The sequence below is a fragment of the Protomyctophum parallelum genome, assembly GCF_964188405.1.
Source record: "Protomyctophum parallelum genome assembly, chromosome: 4".
NCBI classification, from domain to species: Eukaryota; Metazoa; Chordata; class Actinopteri; order Myctophiformes; family Myctophidae; genus Protomyctophum; species Protomyctophum parallelum.
This window is the reverse complement of record NC_139700.1, coordinates 26,053,810-26,074,643: the sequence shown is the minus strand read 5'-3', so window position 1 is coordinate 26,074,643 and position 20,834 is coordinate 26,053,810. Positions and strand designations below refer to the sequence as shown.

Genomic DNA, 20,834 nt, shown 5'->3' with positions numbered 1-20,834 from the left:
CTTATATTGAACCTATAAACAATTTAGTATTATTTAGTATAATTATGTAAGGTTTTGCCCCCTCAAATGGTACTTAAAGGGCGCGTTCGGAAATGCGCCCTGAACGCACACACACCAATAAATACAACTCCCAGACACTTCCAGTAGGCTACATATAAATATTGACCACAACATTATTGTGTTGTGATTGTGAAGTGTCTATAGATATAGATAGACATAATAGATAGATATAATAATAATAACAACAGATATATATATATAATATAGATATAGATATAGATGATGCATGGCTTTGGATTTCATTATCTTTCATGGTTAAATGTCGCCCTCTTCAGGACAAATTGCAAATTGCATGATTTATTTTCAGACAATTAAATCATGTGGTGCAGATTTAGATTTTAGATAATGGATATTTATTTCCTGTACCCGATCAATTAAAAATACATTGTGTGAATTCATAATGAAGTAGGCCTAATGTTATTTTTTCAAGGACATATTTATCCACATTCACTGATCTAAACAAGATCACATTAATTTACAAAATATAATTTGAATAGGAAGAACAAGGCATGGTAAGGCAAGTTTATTTGTACAACACATTTCAGTGCTTTAACATAAAGCATTAATATGCCTAGCCTGTAAAGTGTTCCCTATTTATAGTCGTTCACTGTATGTTATTATTTTTTATTTTTAGCCTTTAATCCCCTTGTGTATTTAGTTTCTGCCCTAAGAGTGTTTCTTGCTTGTTCGTAGAGATTGTATTCAATCTTTAATAATAGTGTTGAAAATTGTAGTCTGATATCTGATCTTTTCTTTGCACCTTGACAGCACCTGTAGTGATGTAGTCTGTTACCTACTGCTGCCATTCTCAATTCGCAAAGCTCTTTGAACCTGATTCTCAGCAGTCAACTAAAGAAAAAAAATCACACTTTGAAGTGAGGGGCACTGTTATCATCATACATCACATTCCGTGCTCAGCCAATCAAATCATTTTCGGAGTACAAACACAGACACACAAAGCTGTGCATAGGATAAAATAAAAAAGGTCATCCAAAGTGCTCAACACTTTGATTCCAAAACCCAGTCCCCAGAGCAGAGCTTCTGAATGGTCTCCCGCATGGACCTCCTCAGCAATCTGATAAAAACACCTTGGCTTTGGAAATGTTGACACGGTGAACTAACCCCTCCCGTCTGAAGTTGACGTCAACGTTACATTGTTTGGGAGTCTGATCATATTCACAGCAATAATACGTACTACCATGTAAATCTCTGCTGCTGATCGTCTTTCAAAGGTCAACTCTAGAAAACTCCATCCTACTCCATCCAAAATGCAGCATGCAAATATGTGGGCCATTAAAAATAATTATAGTGCCATATACTGTACAGGACATCTCTTTTAAGCGCTGTGCAGTACAGACAGACATGGTGTAAATAAACTAAGAATAAACTATAGAAAATAAACTAAGAATTTATGTGGATCTCGGGTCCCACAGAAACGGCATTCATGACTGCAGTATAATGTGGATATTAGGACTTCACTTGCGAAGGCTGTGACACGGCATCTAAGTCTAAGACGTCAGTCATCTATGACGTGTGGCATGAGACAGACACTGACATAGTTGCGGAGCAAAACTGTAAAACTAGAAACAATCATTTTGGATTAGAGGAATCTGAACTGTTCGTGGTAGGTCTATGTACCGAGATCAGCACGTCTCAGTCACTGAAGTTCTTTTAACACGAGCTGGCAGCACTGTCCCAGCTTGGGGGGTTCTGAGATTGCTGAGTACTTAGAAATCTGAGATTTCACGTCCAGGCTGCGGGCGAGGTCCTTGACCGTCTGGTCCGAGGCTAAAGTTGTTCCCAGGGCCACCAGCAGTCTGAACACAGCCTCCTTGTCCTGCACTGACTCCAGGGTAGTGCTGGCTACGGTTAGGCACTGGACCTTAGCATCCAGGTCAGACTTGCCGTGCAGACAGCCTGCGTAGTTGAGCAGCAGAGTGGCCAAGGCGATGTGGATGTTCTTGTGGCACACGGAGGCCAGCTCAGCGGCACATGTCAGCACAGTCTTGCGCTGCGAAATGAGAAGCTCTCTGCCATGCCTGCCACTGAAGCAGTTACACAGAGTCCTCAGCGCTAGCACCTGGTTGGTGGGCTGGCCCTGGCGTCTCATCAAGCTCAGCAAGAGGTTGCAGAGTTGCACCCCCTGCGCCTCACCACACAGGTTCTCGTTGATCTGTGGGTGGCACACTGCCAGCCTCAGAATATCCAGGACTGGGAACACAATGTCTTCAGGCCAGTGAGAGGCTTTCCACAGCAGATTTATCTGCTGGGGTGTAGGGGGCTGCTCCGAGCTTGGCACCCCCACACACACAAGCAGCCTCTCCAAGCAACCCAGCACCTCTTCAGACAGCTTGTGCTCCTGTGGGGCTCCGCTGTTCAGCTCCTTGAGCTTGGCGACGATCTTGACGATGTTGGCTTGTGCAAAGGTCACTCCATCCGTCTTAGGGAAGTAGATGTTTGTTGAGGTCAGAGCCCGGTCCGGACCAGAGCCTGCGGAAGGAGGCTGCGACGAGGCGGGGATATAGGCACCGGACCCGGTGAGTGGGTCAGTGTTGGCAGCCGGGGCCGTTTCTAGCACATGTCCTTTGGTGTTGTCTATGATGAATTTGGCAACTTCGTCCAATAACCCAGCATCGAGGTTATTCTTTTGCAGAAAGTTATGTGCTGTCAGCCAGGGGTCTTCCGCCAAATTATAAGGGAGCTTCACAGTTCCACCATTCACTTCAATGTTGAAGATGAAGTCGTACTCCTTCCCCTCGTACATCACCCTCCCGGAGGTTTGCTCGTTTGCTTGTCCGACCACGTCTCCGAGCTTCATCCACCGATTCTCAACAATGCTCCACTGGTACGCCTCCACATTTCCAGATACGTCTTTAATCAGACGTGGCTGACCGTCGCGATTTCCAGGCTCGTCAAGGTGTTCCCTGCCAGGCAGGTCTTCCATTTTGAAGTCTTCCAGGTTGACAGAGGCTGCGGAGCGTGCAGAAACCTCATCCTCGAAGGCCTGCAGGTCTTGTGGGCTGGCCATGCGATCCTCGACCTCCGTAAACACACGAATGACACCGTCATTGGCACCAACAGATATGTCACCATTGGGCAGGATACAGCAACACCATACTGACTGAGCAGGCAGGGGAATGACCTGGGAGCATTCCCCATTCCTCCATATCCTCACTGTTCCATCCTCTCCTCCGGTCACAAAGTCTTCGCTGTTGGGGAAGACGGCCATGCTGTAGATGTAGTTGGTATGGCCTTTATAGACCTGCATGCATTCTCCAGTTATGAGCCACCTCCTTACAGTACCATCGTTGCCACAGGAGAAGAACTGAACATCGCCGATCAGTTCTAGTCCCCGTACACAGTCTTCGTGGCCTGTAAATGTCCTCTCACAGTAGCCATCTTTCCAAAGCTTGATTGTTCTGTCTGCAGATCCAGACAGCATGAGGTCTTGTGAATCAGGTAGAATTCTCACCACCCACAATGCTGCAGAATGACCCTGCAAAGTCATCACGCACTTCTCATCGAGCCAGACCTTCGCAGTCGTGTCCCAAGAGCCACTCAGTAAAGTGCCAGACTTCCCAGATGTCAGAGTGGAAACTGTGTTTGTGTGGCCCTTGAGGGTGAACAGGGGTTGTGGGCTGTCCAGTGTGAAAACACAAATATTGTGGTCATTTCCACCTGTGGCAATGAGCCCTCTGGGATATGTCTCGCTAGGTGCGATGACACATACACACATGATGTAATGTGAATGGCCGGTCATGCAGAGCACCTCCGTGAAACCTTTTTCCGGGCTTGCTTTGGGTACCCAGACCTTTCCAGTCTTGTCTCTGGAGACGGACAAAAAGGCTCCGTCTGGAAGGATGGCTGCTGTAAGCCCCCTAACATCCATCCCGTGTCCTGGGATAGAGCAGCTGAGTTTATATGATGCCATCGTGTTGTTGTCAAATCTCGCTTCTCTTCTGTTATATTATCCTTATCTACCAAAAAACACAGCCTTCGATTCAAACACAAACAGCTGTTTTTCTCGCTCTACGAGGTTTTATATAGCTGGTCAGAGCTGTGATCTGACATCACACACAAAACGTTGTGATGGAGTGACATGAGTTGCCATGGTATGACTAACTAATATGCTGATTTGCGCAGACGCTGTTGCAGTTTTGTGTGTTCTAAATTTAGCATTGGATGCCATGTTTGGACGTGGGACAATTTTAAATGGCAATAGTTGGCAAATAAGTATCAATCAATAGAAACATGTTGCTCACAATTGTATATTTCACAATTCTAATCAGAACTTGTTGAGTCCTATACTGTCATGTGGTGAAAATAGCTGAAGCTCACGTCGTGATGTGACATTCTGAGCTTGTATCTCCTATTTTTGAACATGTTGAAAATGTAAAATAAATAAATTAAAATTAAACTTTTTGGGAAAAGTTTGCATATAATGACATGCCAAAAATAGACAGGCATAGCTAAATCCTCTTCTACATTTCATTCTCTGATCTCAAACTTCTGGTTAACCACTCCCCCTTGAAATCACAGTGGTTAACCAATAACCAGGCTAATCGACTACCAGTTTCTATATTAAAACTATTAACCTTTTTTTGTCTACAGTATAGATGAGATTAAGACCACTGTATGGAGCAGGTATGGTACCTGAAAACTGAAAAGGGACTTCATGTTTGTCTCAAATCAAAACGGACTAGTAGTAGCAGGTTACTAAACTTGGTGACTATGTGATCACCATACCATACCAATACCAGTAAGATGCCAGAGGGCGAGTTAGTTTGTGCACTGGCCATACAGTACTGTATATGGAGAATGTCTTGAGTGTACAGGGTTTGATGAGGTCATATCAACATATGGAATGTCAGAACAGGTTAGCTCCATATATTGAGATCTAAGGGTGGCAGCGGGGGCAGTGTCTTGAGTGTACAGGGTTTGATGAGGGCCCAGGTAGGGCCGGGCCTTCATTTTCGGGCCTGTTGAGAACTCTAGTTTTCTCTAGTTGCCGGGCACGGCTACACAAATAACTTTGGGGCAGGCCGTCTAGAGTTTAAATGGACAGGTATCAATCAAAAGGGAGACATCAAAGCAGAAGGATGGATAGGGAAGTATCAACAAATGGAATCTCAAAACAGGTTCTGACATATATCCATATATTAATATTGATGACATCAGGGATCTCCATATATGGGCTTAATTGCGACAGCAGGTCGCATTTACTATGACATCAGGGATCTCCATTCCTGATGTCACGTGATGTCACGAGACCTGGGCACCATATATGGATGCCCCATGTGGGATTTTGAGTGATACACTGACATGAAATGCACAGTTCCAAAGTTAACTGCGACCTTCGGTCACAACCAATACCACACCATGTTGGTATGCTTGCAATGCTTCCATGTGACAGAAGTGGGCTGGGCATACACACGTGCGCTGTTCATTTAGGAATATACAAATACAGAAATGTTTCCTTTTTGTTTTTTATTACTGAGAAAGATTGCTTAAGCTGCAAAGCTCCCTGAAGTCAGATGTAAGCAGTTCAATAGGTAAAACATAGGTTTCCTGCTAAACCAGGCCTATGGCATTAAGAATGTTACACAGCACAACTTTTCAAAGGCAAATCATTCAAACAGTATAGAGGGCTTTGTCATGGGGTGGAAAGGAAGGTATGGCAGCTGAAACCCAACAGTTATAGAGAAACAAATGAAATGCGACTGAAAACGACATTGATAACATCTTAAATATGAACGTGTTCCTCCACAGGTTGATACAAAAGTGCTGACCAGTGGTTTTAAGTTATTCTGATTCACTATCCCCAGACAAGTGCACTTAAGAGTAAGATTAAGAGCTACTAGGCAGCACCATCAGGCCATGAGGAGAGACAGTAGACACTTTGCACTTTGGGCCATTGGGTTGTATAAGATTTAGTTGAGCCACGAAGTGATTGTGAACCTATTGTAATACAACTGAAATCTATTTGTAATTTTGTATACCATTAAGCATGTCACTCACTCCACGACTCTGTACACTGCATCAAGTCACAACACAAGTACATGTTCAAAGTCAGTCACTTCTCTGCGTTACATTTATGATGCATGACGATATAAATTGATGCTCAAGTTTGACATGTCACGGATCAACTATGCACAACTTCAAGTTGTTACAACTTGACTTCCAGTTCTAAATTAGGTAACTGGAAAACCAGAGGCCATAGTTTCACAGGAACAAAGACAAGCAACCTATGCCAGCCCTAATTAAACAACAAATACATTTCAAGGGCAAGTATCTAAGAACAGAGACTTCAAACAGACATTTTTTATGCTTTGATTAAAACCAACTTACAGTAATTATACATTGGTTCGGCTACAATATTGCATGGTAACCTCTTTCCAGCTTATATGTAGTCCAGTAATAGTGTATGTTGACATTATAGCACATAGGACAATGGACCAATACATATAATGGACCCAGATATCTTTACAGCTCCTGTTCAAAGGACAAGATGATATCAGTCTACCAAAAACTGGCTGATAGGACTAATTGTTTAGATACTATGCCATTGCCAGCACACTTAATCACGTCATTCAGCACTTCTAGCCGACAAGTATAACACAGAAAAGTTTATTATGCAAATAATGCAGTAATGTAATATGGTTGAAATTGTTCTTTCTGTGCAACGTTCACTGACTGTGGGGAAAAATGGAAAAGCACCTGAGATGCAGCCTTTTGAATTCCGTGAAGTCCTTAAAGGTTTTATGACATAAATTTTCATTTATTTTTCTTTTAGGTTTTATGACCTCAATTACACCCAAAAAAACTGAACTTTGAACATTCAGTGGATTTTCTGTGGTCTGAAGTTCTCTTTGGGGTTTGGAAGCCTTTTGAGCTACAATGAAAACAGGCAACACAGTGAAAACAGTGACATCTGCTGGCAAATCCCATTGACATATATGGGATTTGCAGGGTCTTACATCACTTACTGCCGGCAAATCAGAGCACCTGTTTGAGCCAGAAAACCCCAGATCACAGAAAATCTACTGAATGTTAAAAGTTCATGTTTTTTGGGTGCAATTGAGATTAGAAAACCTAAAAAAAAATAAGAACAATTCCAAAACCTTTTTTTTTATGTCACAATCCCTTTAAAAGCAAAGCTAAAATCAAGTGAGGCAAAATTTCATATTGTCATACTGCAGACATGGGTTTTAGTACAATGCAATTCGGTCTAAATAAAATGCAGCATGCAAATATGTGGGCCATTAAAAATAATTACAGTGCCATAGAGCAGAATATACTGTATAGGACATCTCTTTTAAGCGCTGTGCAGTACAGACAGACATGGTGTACATGATAAGAATCAGAGGCACATACAAGGTTGCTCCACAAACACACCATTCGGTCCACTTCTCAGGTTGGGAAATAAATAAATAAATAAATACTGTAGCTCTTCAGTCATGTGACCTGTTAGCATGCTGTGCCCGAGAGAGACACCAGTGGTGGAAAGTAACTAAGTACATTCACATTATGTACAATTCTGAGTTTTGTACTTTACTTGAGTATTTCCAATTTCCAGTACTTTTACTCCACTACATCGCGGATCCAAATATTGTACTATCACTACATTTATTTGACAGCTTTAGTTACTTTGTAGATTTTGCCCCATTATACATTTCGACCATTTTAAAATAGCCAATCTACAAGCTCACAATGCATCGTGGTGCGATGCATTGTGAGCTTGTAGTGCTTGTAGATCTGCTATTTTCTAAAGATTTTTATACATTTGAAAACTTGACCTGGGACATTCTGCATAATAAGTACTTTTGGTACTTCAAGCGACCCAGTGCATTTTGAATTCCGGACTTTTACTTGTAACAGAGTATTGCTTTATTGCAGTATTGATACTTTTACAGTACTTAAGTAAAACATTTGAGTACTTTTTCCACCACTGCGAGACACTGAGGTTGTACTGAGGTGAGGTGATAGAGATAGAGAGAGAGGCCATTCAAAGTGCATGTACAGAAGTGGCTATATCATGAGTAGCTTCATCAGACTGTAAAAGCCCCATGGGGCTTAACCATATAACCATAACCCAGAAGAGATAAAGAACATTAGCCAATAGTGGTTGTGGTTTTTCAGGGAAAGAAAAAAAAAGGTGAACTGTAACTCATACTTCGTGGGAACAACCTCGCTGAACGACCAAAAATGTGTATGTTCGATTGAGGAAAAGTGTTTGACACGCACGCCTTGTTCAGTTGAAAATACATTGTTGTAATCGATCCACGCGGTTGTTTCGACGTATGCTTAATTTATGTGGTTGCGCAGCACCGGTGTTGCGTGCTGAAGACACTACAAGCTCACAATGCATCGTGGTGCATCGTTTGTTAGCTTGCAGATCTTAGCAACCAACAAGCATAAATCAGGGTTTAGTATGAATTATCCCGTCGGCATTGCGTTGTGTGTGGGTGTGTCGGGGTGTGGAATTTCGGCGAGGGCTGGGGCAGATCATGATGTCCAGGACTGCATGTTGCGCAGCATGGCCTCGAAGCGCTCCATGGTCGGGGCATGAGCGTGCGCTAGCTGGTCTGTCAGTCGACTATAGAGGCTGAAGGACTTTAAATCCAGCCAGATGAAGCCAAAGCGGTCATCGTCAAAGAGCACAAACAGCCCTGGGGTGCGTTCTGGGCTGGTGAAGCCGTGGCCGGCAATCAGACCTGTCCCATAGAAGCTGGGAGGAAAGGATATCAAAACATTAGTGAAATAATATATTAAGCTGGGCCTGAATATGAACAGCGTTATTACAGAAGCCAGCAGCAGTAAAACAATACTGAGGAAGCGTGAGATGAGGGCATGCATTTACAGTTTTAAACAAACAACTTAACAAGCACGTTTGACATTTTAGTAATTTTTGTAATGATTTATTTTTGGCATTTTCCTGCTTTATTCGCAGCGAAACAGAGGGAAGGGGAAAGACATGCTGAAAATGGTCCATCCGGCCCGGGAGTCAAACCGGGGACACACCATAGAAGGCATTCTGCGCCCATATATGGTATGCGCCATAACCACCACTTTTCAAAAAATATTTAACTTTAGTGTTAGAATGGAATTCAATTGAGCTCTGATCAGGCTGAAATCTTGGGAGTCCCAAATTTGGAGTCATATATGACTAATATGTCATAGATGAGTCATCGACGACCACTGACATCGATGACTGACGTCATGAAGTGTGAGATCCATAATGGAACCACAGCGTTCTAAATGTGCATGTCAATATCCACATGATCAAACTTATTGAGTTACAGTAGCGGTTAAATGATACAGAGGACGTGTAAGATAATTTACAGTTTACACAAATTAAAAACTCTGACTACCAGTTTATCTTCCAGTGTCTCACTCTATCCTATCTTCTTGGCCCTGACAGGAGGGCTTCATAAAAGTCCTTCACCAGTCTGGCACACTCCCTGGACCCCCCAAGATAAAAGTATCAGGGTACAACTAACCCTCCGCCTAGGATTGTAGTCATCGCACCCTACCTACCATACCACACTGACCATGGCTATCCGTTCACCACACACACTCTTTCATTCTACCGTAAATTACTTAAATAAAGTTTGTTTGAAGGTGCGGTCTTTACTAGTGAAGTATTAGTGATTTATATAGTCATGGTAGGCATGAGCCTCATTCCTACAAATTACACATCAAAGTTAAACTTTGATAGTAACTATCAAAGTTAACCACTTAAACGCATTTTTATACTTTGTCAAACGTTGGTTTTACAGAGCTATAGCGGATCAACAAGCTTACAATGCGTCGCGATGCAAAGCACTTTACAATATTTTCAAAAATGTTCACTATGATATGCCCAAAATAGGGATGCGAGGTTTAAAGTGGTAAAAATATATTTCAATTATTATTTAAAAGAATAGAAAAATATCAACATGTTAGTGTGTTTAATCCTACTGTAATTTAGATTTAGCATTTTATGTAGACATATACTATACTCTAGTCACTAGAGTATAGTATAGTGTATATTCATAGCATCACTGTACAGATATTCTACTGTTAGACAGATGTTAGGTTCTTAGCTTGCTCATGTTTCTTGACTATTTCTATGTATTTTATGTATTACCAGCAGTGAGCTCAGTGTCTCTGATGTCATGGACACTGATGTCATGGACACTGGGCTCACTTACTTCCTGGACTACATGTTGTCTCAGTAAGACAGCCCTCCCACTATCAATAGGGAGGAGCAGCGCACCAAAGCATTATGGGAATTCAGGCTTGGTTATACCGCTTTATGGTCATTTCCTTGTTTGTTTCCTTGTCATCCTGCTGACAGATTTTCATTGCCAATTGAATGTCTGTCTGTCTGTCGGTCTGTCTGCAGGCAGGCAGGCAGGCAGTTTCACCAACCCCACCTCGGGTATGGGGACTGGGGACTGAGGACACTACAACAAATTTGAGTGAAACCATTAGCTTACTAAGTTCTAAGCCTTCATGATGGTGTTAGGATTGTAGTCCAGGAAGGAAGTGAGCCCAGTGTTGATGACATCATAGACACTGGGCTCACTGCTAAAATCTAAAATATCTAAAACCACATATTACACACAAAGACCCCCAGGAAAGTGTTCTAAATCTTGTAAATGTCATTAACATATATTTTGTTGCAAAAAGGGTGATATTTCCCTTTAAGTGGAATAGGAGCCAACCTTGATTAATTACAGATGAGTTATATCTCCACTATAGACTCACCACTTCTTGCAGGTGCGAGGGTACACCTCATTGCGGGCCATAACCCCCAGGGGCAGGATGAAGGGCTGGGCATCAGGGTGATTGTTGGTGCTGCTGCTGCTGAGGCCAGGCTGGCAGCTCCCCGAGCAGGCTCCAGAGTCGCCGTCGTCCTCCATCCCCTCTGCTCCGGCAGCACCACTGCAGGCGCCCTGCTGCGTTTCCTCCTGCTGGTCTACGGGGGGCACGTCCAGCATGTCCGCGGGCAGAGCGTCTGAGGCTGGAGCTTCTGTGGCCGGAGCGTCCACAGCCTGTCGTTGTTGTGCCTCCCTCTGCACCTCCTCATGGATGCCCTGTACCAGACGGGACAGCTCCTCAATGCTGCGCTGCCGCTCCAGGTCTGGGAGGACCACGGGACGGCTCAGGTCCACGTCCAGTGTTAGCTGGCCCGCTGGGACATTAGGGTCGCCCTGTAGGAAAAGGTGAAATGTACAGAGCTGGATCGAGTTGGGTGGGCGAGTTGGGTGATCGAGCTACAGGACATTACCTAGATCAGGGGTTCGGGTTCCCAAACTTTTTCATGTCAAGGACCCCCAAATTGTCACCAATTAGCCGTGTGGACCCCCCATTTGAAGAGATATGCCAGGTACCCCCCCCCCCCCCCCCATAAGAGAAGAGTTTTACAGCTCTAGCAGTGATTCTCATTCAACCCGTTTAATTTCAAGCACCCCCAGTTTGACATGCATTAGTCCACTGTTGTTCTCAAGGTTCACGCCACGGTTGTACTTTATTGGTACATCTTGTGTACAGGTACATAAGAGTAAAACCGATTTTTGTTTAGCTTAGGCCTGTGCAGATGTTGTTGATCTGCCTATGTATATACCTGTCAGTTGGTCAGGTATAGTGACTTGACACATTCAAGATGGCGCCTGCCCTCGAATTTGCATACTAAGGTGTGAGGTTTGGAAGTCCTATTAAGAAATTAAATTGATAACTGCTGTCCATGGTTTCAGAGTTATGTGTATGTATCTGTAAATGCACTGTGAAAACAATACAGCAAGAAGTAAGATCTATACTTAGTCTCAAGTAATGGGTACTTCCACCATTGCTTGCAAGTGATCCAATAGTAGCAACTGAAGTCTGAATATTTCACCTAACCTGTCTTCCCAATGAATACATGGATGGATCTACACTGGCACTCACAGTGAGTTTAGTGGCTCTGGCAGTCATCTGGTGGAAGCTAAGCATGACAATCTCCAGGCCGTGGCTGCCATAGGTGCCCTTGAAGAGGCCTGGCTTCAGCAGGTCAGTGGGCAAATGAGGCGGCAGGTAGATCCGCCGGTACGTCAGGCAGTTACTGTTGAACAAAGCAGTGTGTGATTAGGGCTATATGTTTTTTGTTAACAATTGTTTTTTTAATCATAAGTCAGGCGTTATGAATTATAAAAAACACAGGATACATTGTGTACAAGGAGTAAGACAAATAAAAACAAACCCTCCAAGGACCAATGATACGAAAAGCATGCCTGTGCAAAGTTCTTACCACTGTGTAAAGACAACCTAAATCATACCCTTAGTTTATCTGCAACGCTAGACCATAATTATGTTATTATATTATGATGTTATTATATTATTACCACTGTGTAAAGACAACCTAAAACATACCCTTCGTTTATCTGCAATGCTAGACCATAATTATGTCAACATTTTCCTCTTTTTCTCCATGCAATCTCACCATTGACATTTCTAGATAAACTATGATTAAGGCTATATGTTACAGTTTTGAGACTAAGAATCATACTCATAAATGGCTGGTGTAGATGAACTTCATAAGAATCATACTCATATTGGCTGGTATAGATGAACTTCATAAGAATCATATTCGTATTGGCTGGTGTAGATGAACTTCATAAGAATCATATTGGCTGGTGTAGATGAACTTCATAAGAATCATATTGGCTGGTGTAGATGAACTTCATAAGAATCATATTCATATTGGCTGGTGTAGATGAACTTCATAATACTCATATTGGCTGGTGTAGATGAACTTCATAAGAATCATACTCATATTGGCTGGTGTAGATGAACTTCATAAGAATCATATTCATATTGGCTGGTGTAGATGAACTTCATAATACTCATATTGGCTGGTGTAGATGAACTTCATAAGAATCATACTCATATTGGCTGGTGTAGATGAACTTCATAAGAATCATATTCATATTGGCTGGTGTAGATGAACTTCATAAGAATCATATTCATATTGGCTGGTGTAGATGAACTTCATAAGAATCATACTCATATTGGCTGGTGTAGATGAACTTCATAAGAATCATATTCATATTGGCTGGTGTAGATGAACTTCATAATACTCATATTGGCTGGTGTAGATGAACTTCATAAGATTCATACTCATATTGGCTGGTATAGATGAACTTCATAAGAATCATACTCATATTGGCTGGTGTAGATGAACTTCATAAGATTCATACTCATATTGGCTGGTGTAGATGAACTTCATAAGAATCATACTCATATTGGCTGGTATAGATGAACTTCATAAGAATCATACTCATATTGGCTGGTATAGATGAACTTCATAAGAATCATACTCATATTGGCTGGTGTAGATGAACTTCATAAGAATCATATTCATATTGGCTGGTGTAGATGAACTTCATAATACTCATATTGGCTGGTGTAGATGAACTTCATAAGATTCATACTCATATTGGCTGGTATAGATGAACTTCATAAGAATCATACTCATATTGGCTGGTGTAGATGAACTTCATAAGATTCATACTCATATTGGCTGGTGTAGATGAACTTCATAAGAATCATACTCATATTGGCTGGTATAGATGAACTTCATAAGAATCATACTCATATTGGCTGGTGTAGATGAACTTCATAAGAATCATACTCATATTGGCTGGTATAGATTAACTTCATAAGAATCATATTCATATTGGCTGGTATAGATGAACTTCATAAGAATCATATTCATATTGGCTGGTGTAGATGAACTTCATAAGAATCATACTCATATTGGCTGGTGTAGATGAACTTCATAAGAATCATACTCATGTTGGCTGGTGTAGATGAACTTCATAAGAATCATACTCATATTGGCTGGTGTAGATGAACTTCATAAGAATCATACTCATATTGGCTGGTGTAGATGAACTTCATAAGAATCATATTCATATTGGCTGGTGTAGATGAACTTCATAAGAATCATACTCATATTGGCTGGTGTAGATGAACTTCATAAGAATCATACTCATATTGGCTGGTGTAGATGAACTTCATGAGAATGAGCTCCTGCATGTGCTCATGGAAGATGTCCTCCAGTGTTCGGCCCCATTCCTCCTCCAACCACGTCCTAAACTCCTACAAACAACACACACACACACACACACACACGTTTTCTTTTAATATATATTTTTTATCAGACGATTTTGTAACCCATTTTTCACCCCTGTGTCAATCATCTAATGTGATCCTGGGCTCTACACACCCTCCACCAACCTAGTCCCCATATATGGTGGACAGGGGGAGAGCAACGGACTTGAACTCATGCTTCCTTCATGCCTGAGTGTCCAAGTTTCTCCTTTACACCTGACAGGGGGGAGTTTCCCTGGTTGGACGTAGCGCGTGGAAGGAACACGTTATTCCAACCAGTTCCTTTCCCCTCCATCAGGCGCCCCGGCTGGCCAGGGGGAGGCAGTTTAGTGACCAGGATTACTGCATGTTTTTTGTGAGGGTACCTACCCTAGGGGACACGGGGAGAACATGCAAACTCCACACAGAAAGGCCCTTTCGCCAACCCCGCCTTCGGGTATGGGCACTGATGACGCAGAGGAGGAAACACGCTGCCAGCACCCACAGCGTCCTGAGCGGGAATCGAACCCAGGACCTTCTCACACACATGTTTTGCATGGAGAGTGTAGTAGGTTGCTGCCATCAGGAAGGAGATATGGTGTTCCAGCATACAATAAGGTCAGATTGAAGAGGTCTTTTGACAGATCAGTCGACTCTGAAGCTTAATCAGGATTTTGGCCAGGACTAGACTGAGCTGTGGACATTGCTCTCTGCCCTTATGTTTCTGTATGTAATTGTATTTTCTTTTTTTGTCGTGTGTTATGTCAAATATATGTGTTGCATACAAGGCCGCTGGGTCGCAAAACAAATTTCAGTGCAAACTGACAAAGTACTATATCATATCATATCACACACAGTACATGATGCCACCTGAGAACGCTCATTCATTCTCTATCTCATTCTTAACTAATCGGCTGATATCTTCCAATACCCACTTGCAATACCCCCTCACGGCCAACAGGTTAAGTTACTTGGAATCACTGTTGTAGTAGACACAAAAAAGACACAAAAAAAGAGCCCAAACTGTCCCAATTCACCTCTTGTCTCCCTCCTGGCATGCGGTGATGATCAGTCTGGTTGCATTTGGTGGAGAACTCTTCGTTCTTCACGGCCTGATAATGGCAGATTTGATTGATGTCAGAAAAGACGCCATGTTTACAAATGAAATCACTAACCTTGCATTCTAAACACATCAGTTATGAAACAATCATTATTTGAGATTAATTCACCCTGGCGGTGACACTCAAGATTCTCTCAAGGCGTCATATCTCTGCTGTCGGGAAGAAACCACCTAACTCCAAAATGTTCATTTATCAGGAAATGAAAAATATAAATTTTTCAGGAAATAAAGAAAACCTTATATTTTATAAACAAAGCAATACTGCCTCGTCCAAAGTTGATATTTCAACTTTATATATTGTCAATTACTTGCATGAGATGGGAGAGAGGTGGCGCATATACAGATTTGATCATTAAGCCCGGCTTAATACCTCAGCATGCAACAAGAAAACAAAATAGACAACCTACAAGCTCTCTCACAATATGCAAATCGCTAACCTTGCATTCTAAACATTTTAGGTTATGAAATATTAAAGGTCGTTGCTGAATACACTTGGCGCTTCCACTCAAAATGATCTCAAGCTCTCTGATCTTATACAACCACTTAAAACATTTATATTTCATCATACAAGGACTTGTGTCACGTGATAAGTGAGTGAAAATTCTGGAACACTTCTGCCTATGCCCAAAATAAGGATGCCAGGACCTGAAATCAGGACCTGAAAGCCCTATTTTGGGCTTTAAAGTGGTTAAACTAGAAGACAATTCCCCCTTGATGTCCCCTCTTTTATTTCTTTTTGGGGGGAATCACCTGTATGTCTCCTTTGTGGGGGCCCTTATGTCCGTACATACACTCCACAGAGGCCTTTTTGGACTCCCACATGTGGATGCGAAACAGCGGCCGTCTCCTCATGGGGTCCTCCACACGAGGGTCATGAGGCGGCAGGTACATCCAGCCAATGATGAATAGTCCATCCACCTGACATGAAATGGCACAGGGTCACAACAATAACTAGAAAGATGCAATCCTGTGGAATTGAGAGTGTGGTTGCCTATCTCTATAGGAATTATTGTTAAATATTGTCCCTCCTCCAACCAAATGTTAAAAATGTGTGTGTAAATATGTTTTCTGTATACTCACCACAACATTGAGCAGTCCTCCATAGGGGCCTATGTCTGGTTGCCAGAGACCCAGGACGTTTCTATATGGGTGAAGCACTGCAATACAAACACTACATATCAGTGGGTTTCCCTCAGATCCCTCAATGCAGTGGTTCTCAACCGGTGGGGGTCGGTCACATGATTTGTGAGTGACAAGTGACAATTTAAGGACTTTGACCTTTTTAATACGTCAAAAGGAAAGAAAGAACTATATTATAAAACTGGTCAAACATTGGCCAAAGTGTCAAATAATATAAGAAAGAGGCACACATTTAGAAAATAGCTGATCTACAAGCTTCACAATTTATCTGTGGAACAGAATCAAACAAAATGTAATGCCTCAACTCCTACATTCCAAGTACTTATCAGGGTGGGGGCCGCGGGGTCCCCAGTTCAAATATGATCATTTTGGGGGGGTCACGGCCTGAAAATGTTGGGAACCACTGCTTCAATGTATGATGTTATGTGCTATACCATCAGTGGATGAAACAGAAGCAATGTTGACACAAACGTGTCAACATTGCCAACAAAATGTTGGACAGAGGCAGACCATGACATTAATTTGTCGGACATGCGTAGATATGATATGAATTGTGATGAAATGGTTATATATACAGCTGCCGTAACCCGTAACCACTTAAGCCCCACTTTATATAGCATTACGGTGTCGCACAATGTTAGCTATAATAGCAGATCTAAAAGCTCACAAACATGTGATGCATTGAGGTTTTAGATCTGCCCTTTTCACAATAAAAAAAATGACATGGTGGGTTGAAAGTGGGTGAGATATCAGACTCTCAGATGAACCTTTGTTTTTAAAGCTCCATCTAGGCTAGGGTTTGAGACGTGCACACACAGGTGAATCAAGTGTAAAGTAATCACAGCCTGCCCTGCAGCCCAGGATCCTACTGTAGACTGTGGGCTCACACATTATCATCACAACTCTCATTTCAGACTGTACGTAAAAGCAAATGGTGATGAAGACCTTTATCAGAACAACCATTTTGCTTCCGAACCAAGTATTATTTTTAAAGAGTGGCACACAAAGAAATCCTCACACACTGCAGGCAACAAAATGCCATAATAGTTGAGGCACAGCACAGTACATACAGTACATGTATACGTCACGGTAGTCCATGTGCTCGTAGTCGGGAAGGAGCTTCATAAAGCGTCCAGACTTGACCCGAGGGTTGACACCTGGACAGGGCCAGATGAGTGAGTAGCGTACACCACAGGTGTTGGTAGACCACAGGGGTATTGTGCTCTTATAAATGAATTCAACCTTAATAGTACACTGTATGATTGGGGCAGAAAGATTGAGTATATTGTTGCCATTCTGCCTAGTCCTGAGATCGTCTCTGTTGGGTGGAAACCTCATTATGTCCAAACTTGTTACTTTTCGGCATGCTAATTCAAAAGTAGCAGATAGACAAACTTCAAGCTTGTGGATCTACTACTTTTGATGAGTTTGTGTGACTCTGTAGGAATGACCAATTACGGGGGGGGGGGGGGGGGGCTACATTAAAATATGGTTAGGACTGGAGGTTTCTTCCCGACAGCAACGATATGACAGAGACAGACAGAAATAGACAGAGAGAGATAGAGAGGCACCAAGTGAATGAATTGATGCTGGGTGAAATGAGACATGGTACTTGACTAGAACAGTCAATAGGTATTTTTTGGCAGACAGACAGAGAAGCTCACGTTTAACATAGAGTTCCCGACTGGATACACCCCCCACTTCCATCTTCCGCAGGTCCTCCTTCATGCCAAACTCTACAAAGGTAAAATTACAGTCAAGCCATAAGTCAAGCTGGCCAGCCATTAGCCCCCCATAAACATATGCATGCACATGATGATCCCAAATGCAAACTGAGATGGCCTAAGCCCTAAATAAATTACTACTACTACAAAAGTGAACTTTCTTCCCGTGGATGTAATATTCAAATTTTGAATCATCTTAAATGGCATGCAAAGCAACAAGGAAATGAAGAGGCAGTTGAGATGAGAGATCATCTACTGATTCTACTCTGAAACTGTTCTGAACAATCTATACTGGTACAGTGACTATACATAATTTCAGTAGGCTACTTTATGTTGTTTTTTTTCCAAATACGTTCTTTGAAAGAACAGCAAGCCATGAAATACAGCAGCAAAGAAGACGATCAGTCTAAACTCGCAGTCATCATTATTATGCGAAACGGACAACAGGGACAGCTAAAACTAATGAGTCGCAATGTTCAGTAAATTATGTTAAAACTTCCAATGGCTCATTGGGCCTCTCTTCTTGCGTGCCGGGGCAGGCCTAGCCCCTTTCGGAACCCTCGGTTACCTTTTCTGAATTTTGTACACCGGTACCCTAGGGTCCCTGTTAGCTTATTCCACTCTCCATAGGATGCAGATTTACCCACTCTCTGTTCACGGAGGGCCGCGCCGCCGCTTGAGTGTTGGTGAGATGTTTCAAAGATGCATAACACAGCTATAGCAGACAACAAAAACGGGCTTCTCTGAACTTCTCTCTCCTCTCTCTTCCTTGACTTCCTTATTGACTTCCCCTTGTACCGCCTCCCGCACCAGGGCAGGGTGATCGGTGCGAGGCAGTAACGTAGGGACGCGCAGCTAGCCAGTCGCGGCTCGGGAGGCGGTACAATGGGAAGTCAATAAGGAAGTCAAGGAAGAGAGAGGAGAGAGAAGTTCAGCGAAGCAACATTTAAAAAAAGAGATTAAAAATACTTAACGGCATTGGCGGTTAATGCGGTTTCGCACACGTTTCCGTTTTCTCATATACTGTAGATTGATTGATTGAAATATTTATTAACAGTTTGCAGAATTACAGTACATTTCAAGCACAAACTCAATACAAAGACTGTTAACTGTGAGTGGACGACCCAATTAAGCATTACACTTGTTTACAACAGGGTCCACCTTGTTCAATTCATCAAAACATTTAGAGACGTACAAATAGACACTTCTATATAGTTAACGAACAGAATAGGTGTGTTATGCATCTTTGAAACATCTCACCAACACTCAAGCAGCGGCGCGGCTCTCCGTGAACAGTGGGTAAATCTGCGTCCTATGGAGAGTGGAATAAGCCATCAGGGACCCTAGGCCTAGGGTACCGCCGTACAAAATTCATAAAAGGTAACCGAGGGTCCCGAAAGGGGCTAGGGCAGGCCCAGGCCCAGGCCCAGGCCCATTCTATGAAGTGTCCTGCTTAGTGTATGCCTAGCCCTGAAACATGACTCATGAACCATGGCTAAGTGTATGCCATGAATGGCAGCATTTTTCTTCCGTCATTTCCGTGCAAATCAATACAAAAGCTTTTAGTGAAATTCATATTGTAGTAGGAAGGAACCACGAGATGTACGGAGTAACGGGACGGGATCTGTTGACAAGACAGAAGAGATAGGCCTACTGTCTGTCTTCTCCCTGGACCAGAGCATAATAAGTAGCTGCTATAGTGCAGGTTATGTATTACTTAGTTAGTAGCTATACACAATCATGTGTTAATTTTATTTATTTATATAGCGATTATATATATGATTGCGGCCTGCATATGCGTGGCTGCATTATTATTGACCTGCCGTGCATCGCCGTCTCCAGATGGTCTCGGTGCTGAGGATCTGTCTGAACTGCTTGCAGACCAGGGCGACGCTCGGCAGAGCCGTGCCGGGCAGCAGGGAGAAGATCTCCACCAGGAGCTCCGGAGGCAGATCCAACAGCGACTCTGGATTAGGAGGACCCGCCGTGGTGTCGTTTGCTCTGCCGCTGCCATATTCATTGGAAGCGTCGCCGCTGGTGGTGCTGGGCCCCGCCGCTGCTGCAGCAGCGGCATTGGTGCAGCTCTCCAGGCCGCTGCCAGGGCGATGTTGTTGTTGCTGCTGCTGCTGCTGCTTCTGACACACGATCCGCTCGCCTTCCTCCTCGTCCAGGTCCATGTCCGAGTCGCTGCTTCCCTGGTCCGCTTGGTTGTGTCGTTGTCGCCGCCTGCACCTCCGCGACTGGCCCACTCCGCAGAGCCTGGCACACACAGCCATCCGTAGACAGTCACTGATGGACGCTGGGCAACATTACATTACATTACATCACCGCTGCACGACACAACACTACACTGTTATCTGCCTGACTGCCTGGCTGGCTGGCTGGCTGGCTGTCGTGTCCTTGCGCGCTGCATGAAGGGCCGATGGGGCGGGGACTGTTTGGTGGATGTCAAGTTGGACCAGAGCCAGAGTTGGACTCACGTTGTTGCCAGATTTTGTGAGAGTGCGCACAAAATGCGCGCATCATTAAGTGGAAACTGAACTACACTAACTGTTATTGAAACAAGCCCAAAGTCGCTTATAATAAGTGGACATGGCACACTACAGTGGTGCATTGAACTACAAACTGACGTCACTTCGCATTATATTCTTTCCTAGCGCTTGGGTTTTAAAACA

General features: G+C 43.1%; 2 protein-coding genes across 3 annotated transcripts; both read right to left on the bottom strand.

The window, feature by feature from the left end:
- Nucleotides 1-1,717: 1,717 nt before the first annotated feature.
- LOC310857549 (phospholipase A-2-activating protein-like) lies at nucleotides 1,718-3,991 on the bottom strand (the record flags this gene model as incomplete). Its single annotated transcript, XM_083763263.1, has 1 exon — nucleotides 1,718-3,991. One exon carries the CDS (start codon nucleotides 3,989-3,991, stop codon nucleotides 1,718-1,720), a length of 2,274 nt encoding a protein of 757 aa, XP_083619389.1.
- Nucleotides 3,992-5,532: 1,541 nt separating this feature from the next.
- Nucleotides 5,533-20,533, bottom strand: fbxo31 (F-box protein 31). Of its 2 annotated transcripts, XM_083763878.1 has the most exons (10): nucleotides 19,979-20,533; nucleotides 18,100-18,171; nucleotides 17,506-17,592; nucleotides 16,376-16,452; nucleotides 16,046-16,213; nucleotides 15,213-15,287; nucleotides 14,075-14,184; nucleotides 11,992-12,145; nucleotides 10,813-11,258; nucleotides 5,533-8,788 (listed from the first exon to the last, which is right to left on the bottom strand). In XM_083763878.1, exons 1-10 carry the CDS (start codon nucleotides 20,433-20,435, stop codon nucleotides 8,566-8,568), a joined length of 1,869 nt encoding a protein of 622 aa, XP_083620004.1. In that variant the 5' UTR covers nucleotides 20,436-20,533; the 3' UTR covers nucleotides 5,533-8,565. The 2 variants fall into 2 exon arrangements, with proteins under 2 accessions (XP_083620004.1, XP_083620005.1); XM_083763879.1 differs by lacking the exon at nucleotides 17,506-17,592.
- Between the last annotated feature and the right edge of the window lie 301 nt (nucleotides 20,534-20,834).

Excerpts from the sequence above, each read along its gene's own strand:
- fbxo31 (XM_083763878.1), bottom strand. The coding sequence starts at position 20,435 with ATGGCTGTGTGTGCCAGGCTCTGCGGAGTGGGCCAGTCGCGGAGGTGC. Across the intron at positions 17,593-18,099 it reads TCGGGAACTCTATGTTAAAC|GTGTCAACCCTCGGGTCAAG; the intron begins GTGAGCTTCTCT and ends GGCCCTGTCCAG. Across the intron at positions 16,453-17,505 it reads CCGTGACGTATACATGTACT|TGCTTCACCCATATAGAAAC; the intron begins GTATGTACTGTG and ends TTTGTATTGCAG.